This window comes from Amaranthus tricolor, chromosome 12 (genome assembly GCF_026212465.1).
Source record: "Amaranthus tricolor cultivar Red isolate AtriRed21 chromosome 12, ASM2621246v1, whole genome shotgun sequence".
Classification (NCBI taxonomy): domain Eukaryota; kingdom Viridiplantae; phylum Streptophyta; class Magnoliopsida; order Caryophyllales; family Amaranthaceae; genus Amaranthus; species Amaranthus tricolor.
The window spans coordinates 6,152,790-6,176,867 of NC_080058.1; the positions used below are offsets into that span (position 1 = coordinate 6,152,790).

The following is a 24,078-nucleotide window of genomic DNA, read 5'->3' on the forward strand; positions in this document are numbered from 1 at the left end:
ACTCAGACAAAACTATTTCTGCCTAATTTAACTTATTGTTTGTGGGTTTTGGTTTGATATTATTCTTGAAATTATGAACTTAAGGAGTCTATAGTTCTCAAATCTCTCTGAGGGTCAACTCAAAGTTGTGTTTTAATATTCTCCATTCCTATTAATGAATAACAATAAATAATAATTAAACATGTATACCACATTACCACCCTTATGGAAGTTTTAACAAATAAGAATAATAAGAGTGGAGAGTTGATCACATAACTTATTGCAATTGTGCTGAAACTTTTAGTTTTGATTTTTTAATAAAATATCATAAAAATTTTATCTTCTATTTTTTTTCACGATTTAAGTTTGTAAAACTTAAAATCATCTAACTAATTTGAAATATGCCTTTATGATTAACAAAATGTTTTAAAAGGAAATAACTGGTATTTGTTGGCTCTTAAAATTAAATTGGTCACTTAAAGACTTCTCTACCTTGTCTTATGATTTTTCATCATGACAATGCATAAATCATATTGCGATTAAAAGTTGCATTTTATTCACCATCTAAAACGATCATAAGATTAGTTAGTCAACACTAATTCTAATATTTGATAAATTTTGGGTGCTTAGCAATTAGTTGTTGACTTTTTTAGTTGACTAACTGAAAATATCGATTGATTTTATTGGCTTTTTAACATGTTCAAATTAAATCCATAGGTATAATTAAGTTAAATTAGTTACTTTAATCAATTATTGGCCATTTGACATAAACTCTGTAATCGTTACAATAGTCTTGGTATAATACAATAAAGATGTAAATCTAAAGTCGGCCATTAACACAAACACGAGCATTTAAGAGTTTTATTTAAACGACACAAAGTACAACAGGAGACATTTTACAGTAGGTAAATCACACAATTTTAGACGCATCGAAAACCATTGGAGGAAGCTGCTACACATTGACGTCCAGTGATTTTCAGTTTCTTGTGCTTTCACGGCAAGGATTTGCAGCATGTGGATGTGTTTGGAAATCTCTTTTCAAATTACATCCACCAACTCAGATTTCTCTTAAATGACATAGCTTAAGAACAGAAAGATTTTAAATTAGACGAACAATAAAATTGAATATCACATGTCAAGAATTCAAGATAGAAAGGTGAACTAATAAAAAAAGGATATATAATTAGAAAATAACTTCATTTAATTGTATGAATTTATGATACTATAGTGACTACTTGATCAAACTTTTTGATTTGATTTATAGAAGAAATAATTTTTTTTTTTTTTTATTGTTCAGAGAGAATATAAGTAGTTAAATTAATTTAGAATATATATTTTCTTTCTTTCTTTTTCTTTCGTCATCAATGGTTGGCACTTGGTAGTAATTTTTTATTTTCGGTCGTTCATCAATAATAGAGATACCTGATTATTATGTCTAAGCTCGATGATTATATCTTGAATGATCTGATAATTATCTTGTGGATATTATAATATTATATTACAATTAATTATAGAAAATATTATATGTAGTCTTCACTAATAGTAATATTTTATTTCAAATAATGTTTCAAATATTTTTTTTAGTATAAATACGTTATAATATTGTGATTAAATTAACAATTCTTTTAAATAACACTTCTCCAACCTCTCGTCAAAATAGACCATTTAAATTATTAAGACTATTTTTATAATCTTAGATCCATAAGATGTCGCCATAATGATGACATTCTACTAATGAAGTGCGGTTTCGGAATGAAATCCTTGCTAAATAAGTGGTTAGCATGATGAATCGCACCATGCTATCTTTCTAATCATGGCAATAAACAATTTTAATTATTTAATATATATATATATATATATATATATATATATATATATATATATATATATATATATATATATATTAATTACCTTGTGGACATAATTTTGACAAATGTCATTCTATCCATCAAGTATTTGATATACTTTCCCCAAAATGCACCGATTATAACATATTGTGTGAGAAAATGTGACTATCAGTAGCAAGTATAATAGAACAGAGGTAGTAAGAAATAAGAGATACAATAAAACAACATAGTACTCCTTAGTCTAAGGCTTACAACATTGTATACCACATTTGTAAAATCGAGTGTCTTAAGTCTGCAAGGCTCATGATTTGAAATTAAGAAATCATTAAAAATTATTTGGAGTAACATGGGTCGTACAAAGTGGATTAAAAGAAGAGATGAAAATCAATTTTGGCTTAACTGACTATAGAGAAGTCGGCTTGACTTTATTAGGTGCTGAAATGAAGTTGGAGTTTGTTGTTTTTCTTTTCCTGTTTTAGTAGCTTGATTATATGTATGTGATTTGGGTAATGAACTATCACTTTACTTAGTGCAGGCTAAAACTTCCTAATCTCTCTAACTGTAATATAATCTCTCTAAAATTCTCTTCTTCTCCAAACCACAAACCACCATTGTGCACGATCTTGAAAGCTTTAGGAAAAGTTTATTTTATCAATAAAACATCTAAGTTAGGTGTAGATTGATTTTGCATTATTGTTGGTTCTTAAATCTTGAGTACGTTTCAATGAAGAATCTTGAGTCATCCAAGTGATTGAAGACTTTTTTTTCACCCTTATAATTGGAGTTTAAAAAAAATTTCTGGAGTTACGAAAATAATTTTCTCTCTTTTTAGTAGGAATTTTCTAGCCCACCACCAATAAAAAAAAGTTAGCTTCGAGTACGGTCCACTTAAATGAGTGTATGTATCTTAAAGTATTTTCACTCATGAGAAGCCTTCTCATCAAATATATAGCTCCTTGGCGCCGGTTAACAATTGCAACGGCCAATTAAGAGATTCAAAAACTCATCCCTTAGTTTAGACCACGTTTTAAATGATCTATTACTACCTGCCATATCATACCATGCTAAGTTTTGGTCAAAGACTACGAGGCTTTTGTGTATGAATGAGTGTGATTTGAGGGTTGTTATTTTTGGTCGTGGTATTACGTACATGATATGGTAGTGTAGAAGAATTTGGATCCTCCAAGATTGGTGTAACTTTGTGCGAATCCTTGAGGTTGTTTTGATTGGTAAAGGGACACTCCAATACTTAAAAATGATACACATACGCTTGGTGTGCAAGAACGGAGTGTTTTGAAATGAGTTTAACCTTGTTGAGTACGATGCTAAAGCTTTTAATATGTTTGGATAAAGTGGGTACAAAAGGGACACGTTGTAGTAAGCAAAGAACGAACTAGTGCAGCTCTCAAGTGGCCCATGTGGTAACTGTTCGAACAAGCATAAGAAGTGCTCAAACGAGTAGGTCGAGTAGGGGCATCACCAAGTAGCTAGTTTTTGTCATGCTACTGTGTCATTTAACTCATGCCTTAACTTAGCCTATATATATATCCTCTATTGTTGTATATTGTAGAGCCGAGCTAAATGCTTAAGCCTTCTATATCCCCTTCTTACCATGTAAATCTCTACTCCGATGTCATTAGCTCACACATATACTCTATTGATGTAATTCCTTCAACTTGTAAATCATTTAAACACGTAATAAATACACTAGTTTAGGATGGTGGATGTAGTCTAATGGTGCACCACTTGTAAATCATGATGTTAAATGTTTGCATTAGTTTTTCATACTTAAAATCACCTTAAGACGTGCACCTTTAGGTTTTACTTTCGCGCCCATTAGGCTTCTCTAATAATTGTTATTAGAGCCTAAGGTTTGGTTGATAATTATTAAGGTGTTTCTTGAGGTTTTGGATTGTGTTGAACCATCTACAATAAACAAATATTTTGGTGAATAATATTCTATTTTTGGGTAAGTTAAGGTAAAGTAAAATTTTATTTGGCGTTTAAAAGGTATTTAAAGGTGAATGAAAACTTAAAGTGAAAAGAAATATGTTAAAGACTCAGACTTTAGCTCTCAAAAGAGGTGTTGAGAGTTAAGATATATTTGTATAAAAGAAGAAGATCGAAGAAGTTATTTGGATTGCTTTTGATGGTCAAAGAGCGTCTCTATTTTAATTGTTTTTGATGAATTTTTTTCAATCTATTTTATTAGAATTTAATAAAATTGTAAGATTAAATGTACTTACATAGTGCTGCCAATAAACTTAAGTTGATCACAATTTTTTTATTTTCTTGAACAACTAAGCACCTTAGCAATAATATAGACAAAGGAACAACCTTATAATATCTATCTTCCCAACAAAATTAAATTGTTCCCATTGGTCTCCTCAACATAGTTCAAAAATATGGTTTTGGTTGTAATTGCGGGTAGTAAGGGTAATGTAATAGTCGTATCACTAAATATTAATTGAAACCATAACTTATCCCTTGGATTGAAAATCTCTATATAATTCTTTTTTTTTTTTTTTTGAAGCTCTCGAAAATAAATAAATACTTAGCTTAATGATGCAAAATCAACATCCATTGAGCATGTATATGACTACAATTTTACTACTCCTGTAGCACGTACAATTTGCTAAAAGCCAATTAAAAAAATTATCACTTCAACTAGTCAAATAAGTCAATTAAAAAGACCAACAATAACCAACACTTTTTGCTGATCAAACAAGCCAAATAAAAAATCAATAACGAACAACCATTTTTTAAAACACTAACATAGGTTGTAGCTCAAGGCATCAATTGTGTCTTTAATGATTTCACATATTCTAAACCTACTTAAAAATATGTTTATCCAAGAAAAATTGACAAAAATAAACTAATCGTAAAAAATTACTCCCTCCATTTTTATATATTATTTTTAAATAAAATTTACAAATTTTAATGTCAAACTTTGACTATGATTTCTTATTTATTTATAAGAAAAAACATATTCATATGAGATTTTGATACATTCGTCTTAATATTATTTTCTAAGTGTCAATTTTTAAAATTTTTAAAAACTCACAATTAAAGATATTTGACTTTTAAATTTGCATTGAAATTTGCGTAAAAAATAACCGGAAAAAAAATGAAAATATTTGTTTAGTGATTACAAAATAAAATTTTAAACCATTTCTTAAAGCTATAAAATTGAACTACCTTTAAATACAACATGTATTCACTATTGGACAGTAATCGTAACTCCTATTTATTTAACTTAAAAAACTCTGAAAGAGAGAAAGGGAGCAATTATATCCCTTGACAATCCATCCATTACCATATAACAAATAAAACTTTTATCTATTATTTATTTTAAAGTAAATCAACCTAGAAATTTAAAAAAATGCATACATTTAAAAACTTAATATCATTTCAGTGAGAGCCATGACATTAGGGTAATCAATGAAATTAGTAAGTAGAATTAAATAATTAGTAAATAGTTGCTGTCAAGAGAAAAGGCCTAATATATATGAAAAACACAAAAAGGAGTTTTTTTTAGCTATTTGAACCATTAATCAAATGTCATAATCCAGAAGAAGTATCAAAGAATTATTTAATTAATTACTTATAATTGTTTCATTTCTAATGCGGACAGCTATACATTATAACATTATTAATTATCTTCCATACCAATTCTCAACATAGACGATATACGGTGAAATCGATCTATTGGGCTGGTTTAATATATATTTACTGTCTTAAAGTGATCATAATCACTTATAATTTTAAAATAATCACTTTTTTATAATCATAGAGTGATTACTAATAACCTGATGACTTATGATTTTGATTTGATCAATTCAGTGGTGGATCTAGAAAAAAATTAGTAATGTCAATTTAAGTAAAATATACCTATTGAGTTTGATCCCTGGACACATATGGCAACTCATTAACCAATTCATCTAATATATATTTACATGTGATATTTCCTTTTATTTTGAATTTAAGTGATGTCAATTGACCTTAGTGATAGCACTCCGCCACTGGATCAATTAGAAAAATGAGTTAATTACATAACCTTATCTCATGGTGTGACAATCTCATATAAGACATGCTGTCAAATTATACGATCTCGTTAATCTTAGAAAATAAGTTACTTATACATTTTTAAAGTGATTAATTAAAGAAATGAGTTAATTATACGATCTAGTTCATCTCACACATGTAACCCCTCTCCGGCTTAGTCCATAAACAACAAAAAATGCAGCAAAATTACACATGAATGTCGAAAAAAGGAATCTGATTTATGAATATTATTAAAAAATAATGTCAAACTATATATGTGTCCATTATTACTTATATTTATAATATACAAGTATTTATACATGATCATCATATCTCCCATTCAAAGTCAGCCCTTCAGCTAAGTTTTTATGATCTCATTCTCTTCTGTTTGTACACAAAGTCACCAACTGGTATGTTTTTGTTCTTTTTTCTGTATTTTCTTTTTTTTTTCCATTTGCGTTAATATTATGTGCTAAGATAAATAGTGTTGTTTAATTTATAGGAGTTATGATTCATTTCAAATGGTTACGTAAGATTTTAATATGCATCAATTTTAATTGATTATCATTATTCTTATTCAAAGATATGTTATTATATTTCTTTAAATTTACTACAAAATGTAAATTAAAGTGAAATATTTTCCCATATTGTGTTGCAATTTTAACAGCAACAAGCCAACAATACCTTTTGTCTCTAAAACGTGGTCACAATCCCATATAAGGATTTACTACATACAAGGATTTACATGGATAGATTGTAAATATTATAGGGGTAAATAAAAGTCAAAGTAAAAAAAATAAAATTTATTAGATAGAAGATTAAAGGAATTTGATTGTTAGAGAAGTGAAAGAATTTGTTAAAAAGTAATGAAAAATGGATAAAATATGAATTAGTTCCCTCATATTAGAGTATAAATTTACCCTAGGGGAGGGTGAGGGAATATTTTTATCAAAATGAGGAAAATCATCATCCTTCTTTATTCATCTTTTTTAGTTTACTATCATTTTACCTCTTTTACAAGTATTTTAATTAGTTATTTTGCACCTCTACTTACCTTTATTTCATTAATTTGACATTTTTTATCCCATAAAGTTTACACTCTATTCAAGCGAGCCCTAAAAGGATAAAAGAGAGTATTATCTTTTCCATATGATTGAAATTCCTAGTTGAATTAAAAATACATTGACATTTTATTAGGTAAATATTGACAAGTGAATGGAAGAGCAACACTACTATGGAAATAGTAGTAGCATAGGTAGCAATAACAATAATAGTTGCAATAGTGATCTAGCAAGTATAGTAGATGGACAACATGTTGAATCTTCAAATCTAAACTCATTATTTTCTAGAGGCAACATTAGTGATGAGGTTCCATGGAAAATAGGAGGATCCATGGAAAACATTTTTGATGATCTATTGTTACAAGATTTAAAAAATGATGTCCAAAATGGTTTGCTCCCAAGACAAAATTATGCTCATTTGCAAAATGATTTCGAAATATTTCCTCTGGCTGATAAAAATGATGAAGATAATGATCATGATTTGGGACAAAGCAATAAGAGAAATAATAGAGTTCGAACAGACAATAAAGAAGCAGTTCGAAGATATCGAGAGAAGTTAAAGGCCCATGAAGTGTCCCTAGAACAAGAAATTAATAGGTTAAAGGCTTCAAATGAAGAGTTGTCAAATAAGTTGGAGGATGAAGCTACCTTACAAGCTGAAATTTCTTGGCTTAAGTGTTTGTTGGTAGATATTAAAGGAAGAATTGAAGGACAAACATACTATTCTCCTAGACCATATGTTAATGATCATCATCATAGGTCTTGTAGTGGAAAATGTGTTGATAATGTAAGGCCATTTGGGCAATCTACACAAATTTTATATGATCAAGCTCCAAGTGATGATCAATCTCACAAGATTAACTATACATCGGTTCAAGGACCTCAACATTAAGACGGTAAAATATATACTTTTATTTCGTGTGAAATTGTTATAATTTTCTCTTTTGTACGTGTGAGTGTTTTTTAAAGGAGATGTAAAAATTTTCACTTTTATTTTCATTTCACTTTTAATTAGAGTTTATCCTATGTAAAAAATTTCTAATAATTTTTGCATCTTTATACATATCAAATTGTATTGTCATTGACGGGGAGGATTCAACTTCCTTTTCTTCTTCCTTTGTTTCTAAAGAAACTTTATACTTTTTATTTCAATCTGTTTCTTATTACTTTCACTTTATTCTATTTTTTGACTTATAAAATAGGCTGAGAAGATGAGAATACAAGGTAAAAATTGAATTCGAAATCTTACTAGTAAAAATAATATTTACTCTCCAATTAAGACAAAGCTAATTCTCCATTTAGTTCCTTTTTGTACAGCATTCTTTCATGTGAAATCTATGTATTTTTAGACGGTCTTTGGTTGAAGTCAAATAAAATGAAATGCAATTTGAAAATAAAAAAAGTATATTATAATTTGTTTGGTAGTAAGAGAATTGTATGAAATAGAACGAATAAAAATTTCTTAATAATTTATTTTAATGAAAATCTTTTAATTAATAACACAAAATTTAACATAAAGATCATTCCAACTTCTCCATTTGTTTCAAACAAAACAAAACAAAACAAGGCAATTCTTGGGACATCATCATCAAAACGATAGGCACAAAATTTACTTCCTCAAAATAAAAGTTGATACGATAGTCCAGTCCATCTACAATCAGTACTGGCATTGAATGCAGTCAAGCCTTACCCTCTTCAACGTGTTCAACGGGTTCTTCCTTTGTGTTATTCTTTTCGGTTGCTGCTACAGATTCTTCTTTTCCCTCTTCATTTTCTTTCGATTCTACTACACAGAACAAAATATTTCGATTTCAAAATCTTAACATAGCACCAAATAAGTGATGTCTTTTCATTGATTATTTGGGGTAGAAAATGAGAACACCTAAAAACTAAATCAATATGTACAAAGCTAGCCTTCTTCATCCTCATCATCCATATCAAAATCATCATCCGCACCCATGTTTAATTTCTGCACAGTATTAAGATCTATTAGCGGTAGTAGACTAATAGCTTAGCGAGAATTGATATGCATGATCTTCTTCCTCTTCCGTTCAAGATGTTTTTTCTCCTCCATTATTATTCTTCTTCCTCTTCAACCTTAAACCATTTTAATGAAATGGAAGAGGAAGGAGGTACTGAATTTTAATGAAATGGAACAAAGGTAAAATGGTCATTTTCATAGTTAACGGAAAATTAAATATTTTTGGCTTAATAATGTTACGGCAGTTAATTGTTCAAGAGTTGAGTGCTATTTTATAGAAAGAATTTTAAAAATTATTACCACTCGCTTTTTGCAATAATTAGTGTCTACCATCTTTTATTTTTAAATGGTACCTGACATTTTCACAGAGGGCAAATTTACAGAAATAGAAAGTATTTTACTGCCAACAAATCTTATAGAAAATCACTTTAATATGAAAGAGTTCCAAACAAACAGCTTATTTTATAATTAATTAGGTTTTAATTAATAAAATGTTGGTTCTCCAATTTCTCTACCTTCTTTCTCACACTATACCACCACAAAACCAACAATTGTCATCGTTAGTCGTTACCCATCTTTCGTTGCTCTGGCGGCTCCAACTACTGCCAATCTCGAGCCCTCCCGGCTTAGGGATGGTAGCTGAATTTAAATCCGACTCGACCCGAGCAAAAGAATCTGATTCAAATTTGATGAAGACAAATTTGACTCTGAGTCCGATAATATAATCCGTCTTTGAATTGGTGTTGGATCAAAGGTAGATCTCGGAAAAAATCCAATAATACGATTTTGACCAAGCTCCAACTCCGACTCAACCCGACATTCGACTCTGATTTTGTTCAAATATTTAAGTGTGTAATTAATTTTATACGAATAAATGTGCTTATGCTATACGATAATTCGGAATATCGTACTCAAATTCATTTAAACATTCTAAATTTCGAATGCACAAATCAATGTAGAATGAATTGTAATAACTATTTACAAAAGGCTCAATAAATATTTTTATTGTAATTAGAATTTGTAAATAACTACTTAATTGAAAGTGATTGTTAAGAATGTATGTATAATTGAAAACTATCCAACTCCGCTGGAGTACAGAGAATCTAAATTCGAACAAAGTCGAGACATGCAATTTGAATTCAAATCAAAGCTAAAGGTAAAAAAAGTCCGATTTTTATTCTAAGCAAAGCCAGAACCTACATCATCCGATCTTAATCAACTTATTATCGGCATCCTAGTAGCCACCACCGCTCGTTGCCCAAAATGTCATATTTTGACCCTACAATCAATCCATCGATAAGCCTCCAGGCCCAGCACCATTGGCCTTCATTTTCGTTATCTCCATTACAAATGCACGTCACCACCACAACCTCCGGCCCCACCAACTCTAGTGTGACTAGCTACCTCCAGGCGAAACCACCAATCTATTCGTGAGCCTTACCTACAACTTACTGTGGAAAGAGAAAGAGGATAAAGGAAAGGACTTTACAATGAACATTTTACCAAGAAGACAAAAATTGAGTTAGAAGAGGAGGAAGAAGAATTATTAAAAAAAAAACAAATTCACTTTAAAATAGTCACTTGTAATGTTAAACTAGTAAATTATACATATTTGCTATCTTTCGATTATAAATAATATTTTAAGATTACAAAATACTCATTTAAAGGTTATAAGTGAAATCTAAGAGTATAAGTAATCACTTTACGGTTAGATGAGCAAGATTGCAAGTGATCATCTGACATTATGACTGACCACTTTGAAGTCGTACGTAATCACTTCACGACATTCCTTTCAACCTTATCAGAAGAGTTCAATTCTCACCACCTAAAGGGATAATAAATTCTCCGTTACTGCGTCTGTAAAGGTTTTTCGGCCTTACCTTTCATATTAAAAAGGAGCTTAGATCAGAACAAATTCATGAAGAATCTTGAACATCTTACAAAGCTCCAAAAAGGGTCTGTTTCCAAACACTCCTGTTACAAAGAGATCAACAAACTAGAAGTACATGTCTAGAACTAACAAATAACAATCCTTGTCTACGCTACGGGGAAACTAACATCATGATATACACATCTTTAACATAGAGACAAGCTACGCTCGAAACAAGTTAGAAGTCAGGAAGCACAAAGGGAAAGTCTGTTGCTTTTCAAAGAATTCCGTGAAGACGACAAAAACACTTCCTCATATCGTCACTACACGCATGGATTCTTCGACTAAGGAGATAATTCAGAAATTTCCCAATGAGCATAGCTGCTTCCACAAAACCTGTCAGCAAGCATGGTTAAAATTTGTGGCTAACCGACTATGCGGGAATCAAGATAATGAACATTAGAAAATCAGGTACAAGTAGAAGTGATAAAAAGCATAAGATGACAGAAGATTCACATTCTTGAACTTTCTCTACCATCCTCGAGTCGAACAAATGCGAAGGACAACTGGAAAAATAATAGGAAAACTCTACCTGGTAACATTGTGGTTTAAAATTCTACGTAGTAGACTTCAAAAAATCTACATGGTAGGCGAACAAATTAAAGCAAAAAAGGGAACACTGAAGTTTTTAAAACAATAAAAATGTGCCCTTTTGTAGAAATACATTTTTATCCATTATATTCCCTCCATTCCCACTCATTTTGCTACGTTCTCCTTCGTGTGAGAGTTTTCGAGGAGACTGTAGCAAAATGAGTGGGAGAAGTATATGCTTTACAAGAACCCTCCCTTTAAAAAACACACTTGGAAGTTGTCTCGCTTCCTCTGACACAAACTCGAGTTTTGGCATGAAATTTCCTGAAAATACCCAATTGTTGCTTCCTCAAACCTAGCTGACATTCCAAGTAGTAAGGCTCAAAAGAATATATTGTTCATGAAACATGAGTGCTCACAGTTGAAACGCAAGTCTTCCTTTCTCATACAATTTAACACTTGGACACGCATATAACTTGGCAAATACTCTTTCTACCTTTAAATTTGCTACAACTTGAAAATCAAAAGCAATTTAAACGGACAAATCTTATGGTCAGCTGTTGAACATGCTGGACCTAGATAGTTTGAATACCTGTGCAAGCAGGGTTGCTTCTCTTCACCAAAAAGAGACTTTAGATAACAGTAGCATCCACGGTGTTGTTGGTGCCTTACTGTAGTATACTTACTAGGCATCAGCATCACATCAAGCTTCAAACGTTCATGGAAACCGAGTTTGACAAAAAACCCAATTCTTCACGGAATTCATGTATGGAACATCATTGATGTTTGGACAAAAATTCACACGCCCATCACAAGCTCAAGGACAAGAGTGGGCATTAGGATATTTTACATGGCGACCCTTTATTTTTTTTCAGATTCTTGATAAACATATACATCAAAAATCTACAAAGATGACCCCCTTGAGTATTTTGCTAAAAACTTCCATGACCATAATGAATTAGTCACTTAAAATATGTCGATTTCATCAATAAAGTACTTCAACTCATTATTTAAAAGGGAATTTTATCATCTTCCACCTCTTCCTATTTCCTTTGGACCTCCGGCCAACCACACAACTCCCAAGACCCCACCACCATCACCCACACTTGACGATTTCAAAAACTATAAATAGTGAATTAAGATGGGCCTTACTTGCGTATTTAATGTAAGCTTTGACTTTATTGTAAAAAAAGGGCATTGGAAGGCGTTATTGCTCGACTCACCCAAGTTTCAGGTTTCATGTATTATCACGGTAAATCCAACACATCTTATAATACTCCCTCCAATTCACTACTAATGTACTATTTACTTTATGTACTCCATTCAATGCACTTATTTAATCCTTAATATCTCTAATTGTGCATAATTAAAAATTATAAAAAGTTGATATAAATAATCCTTACATTGAGACGAATCAAACAAGATCCTACTTGACTATGTTTCAATTTATAGATTAATAATAAAATACAAATTAAGAGTACGAGATGAATAGTGTACAAAAAGCAAATGGGACATTACTAGTGAATTGGAAAGAGTACAACTCTTTGTCTCTCCGTCCTCCATAGCTAAAAGGTTGTGTGCATATAATAAGAGAGAGCAAAAGAGGGTGTTATGAAAATATCAAAGAAAGTTTAAAAATCATTTAATGGGAACCGTAAAACGATGAATAAATGAGCTTCATACTCTCCGCTTTCAAAGAAAATAGGGTACGCAATGTCTCCAAGTACATCCCTATGAGTCAAGTTGTGTATATTAATACAAAAATCGTCAATTAACATTAAAAACTATTTCTCCATCTCTTCTCTTCTGCCTTCTCTCCACCCTCCATTTCTGGGGCTATGAGTTTGGTGGAGGCAAAAGGTGGGAATCTTGTTTGCAAAAGGAAGAAAATGGGTGTGGATATGTGGATTTTTTGTAACATGAATTGGAAGAAGAATTGTAGATATTGTTCTGGGTTTGTGGTAGTGTTTGATGGAAAACACGAAATTATAATGGGAAGTGGAGCTTGAGCGGTAGTGATTATATGGCTTCTTTCTTTTTGTATTTAGAAATTAGTTATTAAAAAATATTCTTTTCTGATTTAATATTATTTTTTTTAATTTCTTTTCAAAGAGGATAACATATTTTTAACTTCTTTTTACCATTAAAGTCAAATAATTCCTTACCAAAATCTTTTGGTCAACCAAATCGAATTAGGGGGGGGGAGCATGTATCAAAATTGTCTTCTAAGCTTTTGATCTTTTTTCGAATGCAAAATAAGATGACCTAACTACCAAATTTGATGCACATATGTAGAAAAGGTTAGACATTGTTCAAAGCCCATGTTTTCAATTAGTCTGTAGAACTACCAAATCTGCCTCCTATTCTTCACCATACTATCTACCCCTTGTACTCTCTCATCTCTTTATTTCATTTCCATGGCTTCCTACCACTCTAAGTTACGTCCACTATAATTCACTCTTTATCCACTTTCAATTACCATGACTCCCACCACTACTACTCTTCCTTCATTCAATCACATAGACTACCACACTCCTTGTTGTATTTCTTACTCTTATAATAACAACTTAGGCAATCCAATGCACTGGTGGGTATGCGGATAATGGAGTGAGAGCAGTGTTAAAATCAAATCATGTGGATTTTTATTCATGTAAAATTGCACATAATGTTTTCGATTAAGGGTCAATCGAAAACAATTTCTTCGTTATCATTAATAAAAGTTGGGTTAGGTATATCAAATGTTGTTTTAAAGGTTCAATAAAGCTTTTGGATCTAAATAACAATTAAAAATAAAATTAATGAAGGTAGTAACAACCTTATAGGAAGGTACTCCCACTGTTCCTTTGAATTAGCACGACTCTACATTTTGGTCTGTCTCATTACTTTTACACCCTTTCTTTTTCGGGCGATTGTTCCATTCTTCTTTTAGTTTCATCCATAAACACATTCTCTCTTTCCATCTTAATCACTCATTTCTATCGTCCATTTGATTTTTGATTTAATCTCCAACACAATTACTCTTTTCACCAATTTTCACCCAATCCTCCTTCATGTATGACAATTACATCAAATTAAAGACACATACAAATCAAAGAAGCTTTAAGAATCAATCAACTTTCCTTATTGCTATTTGTGCTCATTATTATTGCTATTTGGCGCCTTACAGTACTACGGGTCTCCAAAGTGAGGCGCTAGCCTTTGGATGTAAAGCCCTCGAAAAGAAAAACAAATATTAAACCCATGGAATTAAAATGAGGTTGTTACCTTATAACGACAGATTTGTACTAGATTTTGAGCATACTGGAACCACAAAAAGCCATTACGTAAAATGTGATTTAAAATTGTGGAGTAAATGCATTATAAGTTGTTATTCTACATATTAGATAATACTATTTTTTATTTGTGTATTGGGTTCTAAAGGGCCTATTCTAAGCTTTGATTTAAATATTGTAGAAAACTTGAATTATTATGATAAATGGATTTTTCTCAAGTTAAAAATTCAAAGTGCCATGTCCACAAAACGAATTGTAACACCGCGAGGTGCCACGTCGGCAACATCGCGATCTTTACCGCAATCACGATGACATTTGTGATTTTTTCAATGAATAAACCCCACTTAAAATACAGAAGAGATATAAAAAGATCAGGTGAAGAGAAGTATAGAAGAAAAGAGAAAATAAGCGGTGGGTGTGCTTATCAAACGAGCTTTTAATGCTAAGACCAAAAGGTGCTCTCAGGTGCTCGGCTTACAGAATTGATTGGCCTAGCCCATCAAGACACTTAGCCATTTTAAAAGTAAGTTGTCACTAAACATTTCTTGTACTACTCAACATTCGTCGAACCAAAATCTTTACTTGGGGGTCGATCATCGCACTGACATCCCATAAAAAGCTTCATATTTTTATTCTTTACGACAATATCTGTCTTGTGCAACACTACAACATTTAAAAACACCACACAAGGACACTAATGCAGAGAACTAGGTCTTCCAAAGTCAATCGTTCATGCATGTGCAAAAGAGACAAAACAGAAGTCTCCTTCAGCACTTATTCACCATCTAGATACATCAAATTGACACACAACTAATTTAACCGATACACGTTTTAAAGGATGCTAAAACAGCTTTCATAAACACAGCTAGTTTTAATGCAACATAGCAGTGATGATAGATTAGAAAAGAACGGAAGGAGAAAAAAGAAACTGTACAGCTAGCTAGTATCTAATTGGAAAATACATACCTGCAGTCAACACATGAACGGTGTCAACCAAAATAACCTTTGCATTTTGCTGAACCACATAAGCACCGCTTCCTCCTATTATTAGACTGTGATATACCATAATCATAAGTGAGCTCACTCATCGGGGCGATATGTCGCATTGCAAAGAACGCAATATGAATAAGGGATTCCCCATCCTGCTCATACATAGTAGGCTGCCAGAAAATATTAGGAGAACAACTGTGGTTCATGAAGCGAGAAATATTCCCCGATTCTTTGGCACTAATGACCAAAGGAGTGGGGATATCATATTCCTCATTTGAGTCCCCAGCATCATCTTCACCCACCAACGGAGGATCATAGTTCCACTTAAACTTATCATAAACACGGCTAGTATCGAAAACATAATCACTAATGTCACTACTTTCTTCGCTATCATATTTAGCTTTATCTAACACCTCACCAGCAAATTCACAAATAAAAACTCCAGAACGAATAGCATCCCATGTGCGGAGTCCCCAACCTCTATCCCTAGTTTTAAAAACCTCCAACCGCACCTTAAGACTGCTTTGAGACACTCTATTCTTGCAAGTTGGTAAACATGGACACGACGGTCCACATTCATAAACAAGTGGCTTCCTACCCACTAAAACCCCATTAGTGGTATATGGAAAATCACCACCATTCTTGCGAGTACAAGTACAGTTATGATCACCTGCAGCACAAGAATTATGGCAACTACAACCATACGTAGGCTCAGACAAGTTTAGTGATTTTGTATACTTAACGGAGCGCAAATAATTAAAGTACGGAGGCCCCTTTTCATTATCTAAATCATTAACAAGCGCAACAGGAAGACTTTCAGCACCTGAAGTAATGTCAGGAAGAATCAAACCTGGCCTTGACGAGACACTTTCCTTCCATTTCAAGATAGATTGCCAGGTTCCAAAAGCAGGGGGCTGCCCAGGTAACCTAACCATCCTATACTTGAAAAGATTGGCACCAGATTTTGACTTATCAATCCAAGAATCCTGAATAGTATAAAGCCCATCATAAACATAAATCTTAAGTGCAGGATTGTTCATATCTCGAATACCTCGAATGACCCTAATTTGATTCCCACGCCGTGCACTCCTCTCTAATGCAAGATTACCTCTTTCAAGCTTCTGATCAGAAGCTTCTGTACCCCTATTATTATAGTTTCCACCACCTTGACCGGTGTAAACCAAAACATCAGCATCCTCAGCATCGTCATCGTACCCACCTGAAGACACAATACTTACAGCAAGTGGCTCGCTTTCCGAGTCATTCTTAACGACCATATAATCAATGCCAGCCATGGAAGGAGCATGCAACCCTACAACACACATTTCCATACGGAAAAAGAAAATGTCACCAATGTCAACACCTGGAGGTCCGCCTAGTCTCTTCTTACTATTAGTCCTAAACCCAGTAGTCAACAGTATGTTACCACTTTTCAAATCAGCACGTTTAATTAACCCAGTTGATGCCTCTTTAGAGTCCTCTAACTGATTTAATCTCCTCCTAACACCATCAAATTTCATAAGAATATAAATAACAAGTTCCCTATTACCATCTTCTCTTTGTGGTTGAGGTAAACCCACAATATGGGCCAAATTGGGCTTCCGCGTTTCGCCAGCAGCAGCCGCAGCAGCCGCTCGCGCCTTCCTATCAGCCTTCTTTTGTTCTGCAGTCTTGGGAACCCTAGATGACTTACGTTTTTTTCCACCAGAAGCAGTGTTAACCCCACCATCTCCAAAAGCATCCATAGAAGACCCAGTATCTCCATTAGAGAAATGAGCACCCATGTGAAAAGAACGCAGCGGAACGGCGTTAGCAGGACTAGCAAAAGCAGAACCATCTTGCTGCCCGCCGGATCCTGGAGGGCCCATGCTAAAGGGGTAAAATGGGGTAAACCCAGCTGGGAAAGGACCAAAAGGTGAAGAAGATACGAAAGGTGGAGCTTGAGGAGGATTTGGAAACATGGGTACCAAAGTTCTTAATGGTTTCACATCTAAAACCCTAGATTTGTCATATGGTTGTTGAGATTGAGTACTTGGACCCGAAACACCATCCATGATCACACAATTCAAGTTTTGATTTTGAGCTATAGCAAACAGAAAGAGTGCAATTTACAGACAATATGAAGCAGAAAAAAGTCAGAGCATAAAGAAGTAACCTTTAGAGCTCCATGGTAATCAAGCACAAGAACTCAACCGGATTCGCTTTGATGCGGCAAGGAGAAGGAAGATTGATGAACAAAAGTGGATGATATAGGATGTGCACATCTTATGGTGCCCTTAAGCACACTCAATCATAAGAAACTATTCAGATCTAGGGTTTATATGCGTGGGGAAATGGAAAAATGGGGAAATTGAAGAGTATTAAGGTAGAGAAAGATTTGGGATTTGGAAATTTGTAGAAAAAGGAAGAGTATTGTATAGATTAGAAAAGATGAAAATGGAGTCGGGGGAGAGAGAGAGAGAGTCGTCGGAGTTGGAGAAAATGAGGAAATCAAAAGAACGAAAATAAGGTAAAAGACGACAGTGATTCTCCGTCCAAATCAATTTTGAGATGGAAGTAGGCTGAGCGGGAAAACAGGCCACCTACATAAGGTTTTTCTGAGGTACGACACGATACGACACAACTCAACACGACATGAGACTAGACTTGTAATTAATTATACAAATTACTTATATGATCAATTATGTATGTAATCATTTAGTTAGTGTAATTCAAAATGGCAAAATAAAAAACAATATTAAGTGATAGGCCGGCACATTAAACGACTTATACACAACACAATAGTATGTAGGCATGGACCATGTATAAGTCTTATTTATTGGGTGATCAAGCACGACACAACATAATACGACATGACATTATTCACGGCATTTTCTAGTGTAAAGCACAAATAACACGATATGTGGATGGTCCAGAACTACATAGTTTCTATGGTTGAATCAACAGAAGAATTATGATTTATTGTCAAAAGTAGAAATGTGGTATAATTAAGGGGGGGTTTAATAAGATGAAGTAGCAAAATCTAAATGTTAATTAAAATTTTAATTAAGAGAGTATATTATTTTTGGAATAATGGAGTTTATTTAAAAAAAAAATAGAAATTTGCAAATAAAAACTTTATAATACTTTGAATAATTTGCAAATTATAACCTTTAAATTTAAAACTTATGTAATTACAGTGTTAAAAGTTTTTTTTTTGAATTACTGCCAACATAAGTATCAAAGTCTACACCATTCTGGCTAAGTGACCGTTGACCAACCCGAATGATCATTGACCAGCCTAAATGATTGTTGCCATTACTAATTACATTTGACTTTCGTTGATCATCCTTAATGACCTTTGACTTTCCTAATTACCAATAGTATCCTTGTATTTTAGCACTTTAACGTCGTTTTTACCTATCATAACGACATTTCTTCTAAAAACAAACGTTGTGATTTTTCTTATAGAGTATTTTTTCGAAAATTTAATTGAAACAAGTATCCATTCTTGGCTCAAAGTACAAAAAAGTATAACTTGAATTGAGTTAAAAATTTGCGACTTTGGACATATGTAAGTCTAGACTAATGTGACTAAGAAGAATATGACGGGTCTTTGGATTGGGTTGGAGTCATGTAAAGCTTGATGACATGAGTGTCCAGTAGCTACATTTGTGAAAGTCGTCAGATTAAATAAAGTATTTGTTGCGAAAGGTGACTTGGTTCGCCCAAATTGACTAAGCTTAGTCAAGTTTTGGACTTATTCATTTGCGTCATAGAGCATGGGAAGATATTTTAATTCACCAATGCTTGCGTTATTTGACCTTCTTTCTCGCCCAAACCAAATAATATGTCCCTATCCCATAAGCCAACCACCGCCAAACTTCTAAAACCTGGCCACCACCACAACAGCCACCAATCTACCACCATAATCAACCACTCACTGGAAAGATACGTAAGGCTTGTAATTCAACCACAATCAACCAATCTACCACCTATCCAGATAATTTGGGTTCTTCTTGATGAAAATAGTAATTGGTATGAAGTTTTGATGGCAGTGGATATATAAAATAAGTTTTTTGAGATAATTAAATTTTTGGAAAGAGAAAATGAAGATAAATGTTAGATATAAGACTATTTAAGAGATGGTGGTTGTGAGAAGAGAGAGATTACTGGGTGGAAGAAGCAATAAGAACAACAATATTCGGGATATATATGTTGTTTGTTTGATTAATTATTGATTATTTCTTTTAATTATTTCCAATTATATTCTACATCATTGATTGCAACATAACCCTTAATCCCTAACGTCTCTTAACCGACTTCATCGCTTCTGCTTGATAATACTAAGTTCATAACATTTTAAAGTTTAAAGAATTAAAATTTTTCTAATAATCCCTCCGTTTTCATATATTCTTCTCAAATAGAATTTATAAATTTTAGCGTCAAACTTTAATTATGATTTCTCATCTATCTATATGAAAAACATATTTATATGGGATTTTGATAGATTAATCTTAATATATACTTTCTAAATATCAACTTTTTAGAATTTTTAAAAAACTCAAAATTAAAATTAGAGTATGTCTTTTTAATTTGCATTAGAATTCGCAAAAAATAATGAGAAAAACAAATAAACACAAAAGAAATAATAGTTTGTATCCATTTTGAGGAGGAAAATAGCTTATATATTAAGTTTAACTTAATTAATTATTTTAAAACCTCAATATATCGTCTCAAATCTTAATAATTATAAAATACTTCCTTCGATTCAAATTAGTTGTCCCATTTAATTTGGGCACAAATATAAAGAAAATAAGAGGGCCATCTAAAAAACTAGGCTCATATGCAATATTGGGTATTTTTAACATTAAGAATTATAGGGGACCACCTAGTTAAAATAGTAGACTCATGTGCAATATTAAGTATTTTTAATATTAAGAAAATGTGATGACCACCTATAAATGTAGGTCTTAAAATAAATGGATATTTCATGATATACCACTGAGTTTCTTCAAAATTCACCATATACCACACAAAATGTTTTAATTCACCATATACCATTGAGTTTTCGTCCGTTAGCACAGAATACCATTAATAACAACTATCGTTAGTGTGCCGTTTGTGGTAAATTATTAATTCACCATATACCATTAATTTTTTTTTGCGTCAAATACCATTTTTTAAAAAATATAGCCGTTGGAATTGTGATAAACAAAAGAAGTGTCATACAAACCAAGTAGTTAACATTTTGTTTAAAAACAACTTGACACTAAACATTGTTTTCTAAAAAAATACCAATATAAACATTGTTTCTGATCAGTTTCTTAACTGCAATACCATGCAATTGTCTTCCAAATTTCAGTGTCTTTTCTTCTCCACACGCCTTCAAAACACTACATATAGTATGTTTATTCAGAAAATATCTGTTGACCAGCATTCGTGATAGCAGTGAGAGCGCTTTCTCACTGTAACCTTGTTGTGAGCAAGAAGTGATCATCGTAGTCCAAGCAACTATATCCAGCTTGTTTATCCCATCAAAGATTCGTAAAGCACTTTGAAATTCACCAGATTGTGCTTAGAAATACAAGATACCACTTTCTACAATCAAATTGCTCCATCTATCTTTGATTATACAAGCACGAACTTGCTTGTCTAGCTCATAATTCAGCCTCTTTCCACACAAAATCAACACACACACATACATCGTCCCATTTGCTTCAATACCCGACTTCATAAACTCTTAAAAAATCAAATTTCAAATACTCATTTTGCATTGTAGTCCAAAAAGCAACACTTCGTTCAAAGATTTCATCGAACACCTTACGGGCTTCCTCTAACTTCCCAAATCTCAAATACCCATTAATCAAATTATTATCTACAAACACATATACTTTCATTTTACTCTTCAAAATGAAATCATGTACCACTTTAATTTCTTTCAATTTAGAACGTGATTGAAGGCAAGAAATCAACCTAAATGGATCACGTTCAACCCCATTACAGACTTATGTTTCGAAAATTCAGCAACTGGGTTTTCAGCTTTGTCAGATTTGACGCAAAAAAAAATTGATGGTAGATGGTGAATTAATAATTTACCTCAAAACGGCACACTAACGGCAGTTGTCATTAATGGTATTCTGTGCTAACGGACGAAAACTCAATGGTATATGGTGAATTAAGACATTTTGTGTGGTATATGGTGAATTTCGAAAAAACTCAGTGGTATATCATGAAATATTCATGGAACAATAAAGATGAATTATCCAAATAAAAAAAATGGGACAACTAAAAAGAACATGAGTATAGACTTTTAGAATGTTGAGTACCAATAAAAATGGATGCTTAGATTTCTCTCTACACGGTGGTGGAGCATTTGCCTTACTAAGATTTAAGAACTGGATTTTCAAACATAGATATTCGAAGTTAAAGGCATATCAAGCATTTTGGTGAGGAATAGGCGGCCTTGTTTCATTCAAACTTATAAATTTGATTCTCATTTAATTTTTTTCGTAAATTTATATTATAATCAAAAAGGGTCTTTGGTAGTTAGTGGATTGGATTTTGTTGAATAGTGTATTTTCTAATCCAAACACTTGCGAGTCATTTGCATTGAGTTGCATTGAAACACTCCCGCCCATCGGACTCAAATCTAAAATAAGATTATGGGTTTGATAAGCTTGTTAAATGTTATTCCCACCTATTCTAACCAAACGTATTTAAACAAACTGCTTATAGTAATGAGCTTAATATCAGTTGGTCATACCAATTAATAAAATCAACCAATCAATTTAATCAACTATTAAGCGTTTGCCAACACGATTTCAACTTCACACAAAATACAACTTCTTAACAACAATCTAAAGAGCAAAAAAAATACTCTCTCCGAACCAATTAGATGTCCCATTTACTTGGGCACGGTTATTAAGGATGGTTTAGGGTCCATTAAAAAGGGTAAGTAGTAAAGGGTAAGTAGCGAAGGGTAAGTAGTGAAGGGTAGTTGGATAAGTAAGGTATATGAGGGTATATTCGTAATTACTTGTGTGAACTTAGGATATTTAGGTAAAAAAAGATTGACAAAAATAGAAATGGGACAACTTAATTGGTTCGGAGGGAGTATTAATTATCCCTTGAACTTTGATGCAGTTTTTATGTATTTCTATTTTTTAAACTTTACGGTCTGTTTGGTTAGTGGTATTAAATGACGGTAATAGGAATGATTTTTTAGTGTAAAATTTCATCAAAAGTTCCATATCATTCTTATGATAATGAAACTTTGATCACAAAAAAATTTTTTTGTTTATAAATTTCTATTACCATCTAATACCACATTTCCCAATGGTAATGCATTGGAATAAGTTTTATGAAGAAAATGAGATGATTGAAGTTGGACAAACATGGCCATAGCCCATAAGGTAATTTAAATATTTTTCAACCAAAATTACACTAATTTTTCATTTTCATTACCACTATTTATTATCAACTATCAAACGGACCATTAGTGGATTTGCTTTAAATATGATCTCATACCATATTTCCTAATTTCTATTCTTATGTTATTATTTATAATTTATTTCTACAAAAGAATAATTTAATTAATTTCGAAACTGAATATATACTAAAAGAATAACTCAAAGCGTTCCAAAAAAAAAAAAAAACTCAATAAGTATTATCTAATTCCATATATTGTACTCGAAACCTACCCAAATATCGAAATGAATGGGTTTTCTTTTATCTTAAGCTCAAACTCAAACTAAAACTGAATCGAAGAGAGGAGATAATGTATTTGTTATTTATTTGTTGAGAAAAGAGAAAGGGAGTTATTAAATATCGCCAACATTTTTATTTTATCGCCAACCCCTCCAAATGAAATTACGAATTTGTCCTTGATTTTTAAAAAATTACAATTTTACCACTCCCTACAAATTTCTTATTTATAATAATAATAATATCAATAACAACAATAATAATAATAATTAACTTTTTTATATTCTTCAAAAAGAATATAAATAAAATTAATAATAATAACAGTAATAATAATAATAATAATAACAACAATAATAAAATTAAAAATAATAATAATTATTCAAAAAGAAAAAAAAAATTGAATCGCCCAGAACCGGGCGACTGGACCCCGGTTCAATCGCCAAAAAAGTGGCGATTGAACCGGGGTCCAATCGCCCGGTTCTGGGCGATTCAATATATTTTTTTTTCTTTTTGTAAAATTTATAATAATAATAATAATAATAATAATAATAATAATAATAATAATAATAATAATAATAATAATAATTAGGGGTGCATTTATCTATGCGAAAATCAGACTGTAACATATGCAAAATTAAACTGAAAGTATGATAGGTCGTTTTACTACCAAAAATAATTCCTAATTCACCTAACTAGTATAGTTGGGAAAGTAGGGTCGAACCACTGTGGAAGGACAAATGAAGTTACAATTTAAATT

General features: G+C 32.1%; 2 protein-coding genes across 2 annotated transcripts; one reads left to right on the forward strand and one right to left on the reverse strand.

The window, feature by feature from the left end:
• The first annotated feature begins 4,971 nt into the window (after positions 1-4,971).
• LOC130828361 (basic leucine zipper 19-like) lies at positions 4,972-7,846 on the forward strand. The gene is made up of 2 exons (XM_057694319.1): positions 4,972-6,280; positions 7,068-7,846. The coding sequence occupies exon 2, from the start codon at positions 7,086-7,088 to the stop codon at positions 7,821-7,823; it is 738 nt and encodes a 245-aa protein (XP_057550302.1). The 5' UTR covers positions 4,972-6,280; positions 7,068-7,085; the 3' UTR covers positions 7,824-7,846.
• A 2,981-nt stretch (positions 7,847-10,827) lies between these two features.
• On the reverse strand, positions 10,828-18,318 carry LOC130828362 (histone-lysine N-methyltransferase, H3 lysine-9 specific SUVH1-like). Its single transcript, XM_057694320.1, has 2 exons — positions 15,612-18,318; positions 10,828-11,178 (listed from the first exon to the last, which is right to left on the reverse strand). The coding sequence occupies exon 1, from the start codon at positions 17,687-17,689 to the stop codon at positions 15,635-15,637; it is 2,055 nt and encodes a 684-aa protein (XP_057550303.1). The 5' UTR covers positions 17,690-18,318; the 3' UTR covers positions 10,828-11,178; positions 15,612-15,634.
• Between the last annotated feature and the right edge of the window lie 5,760 nt (positions 18,319-24,078).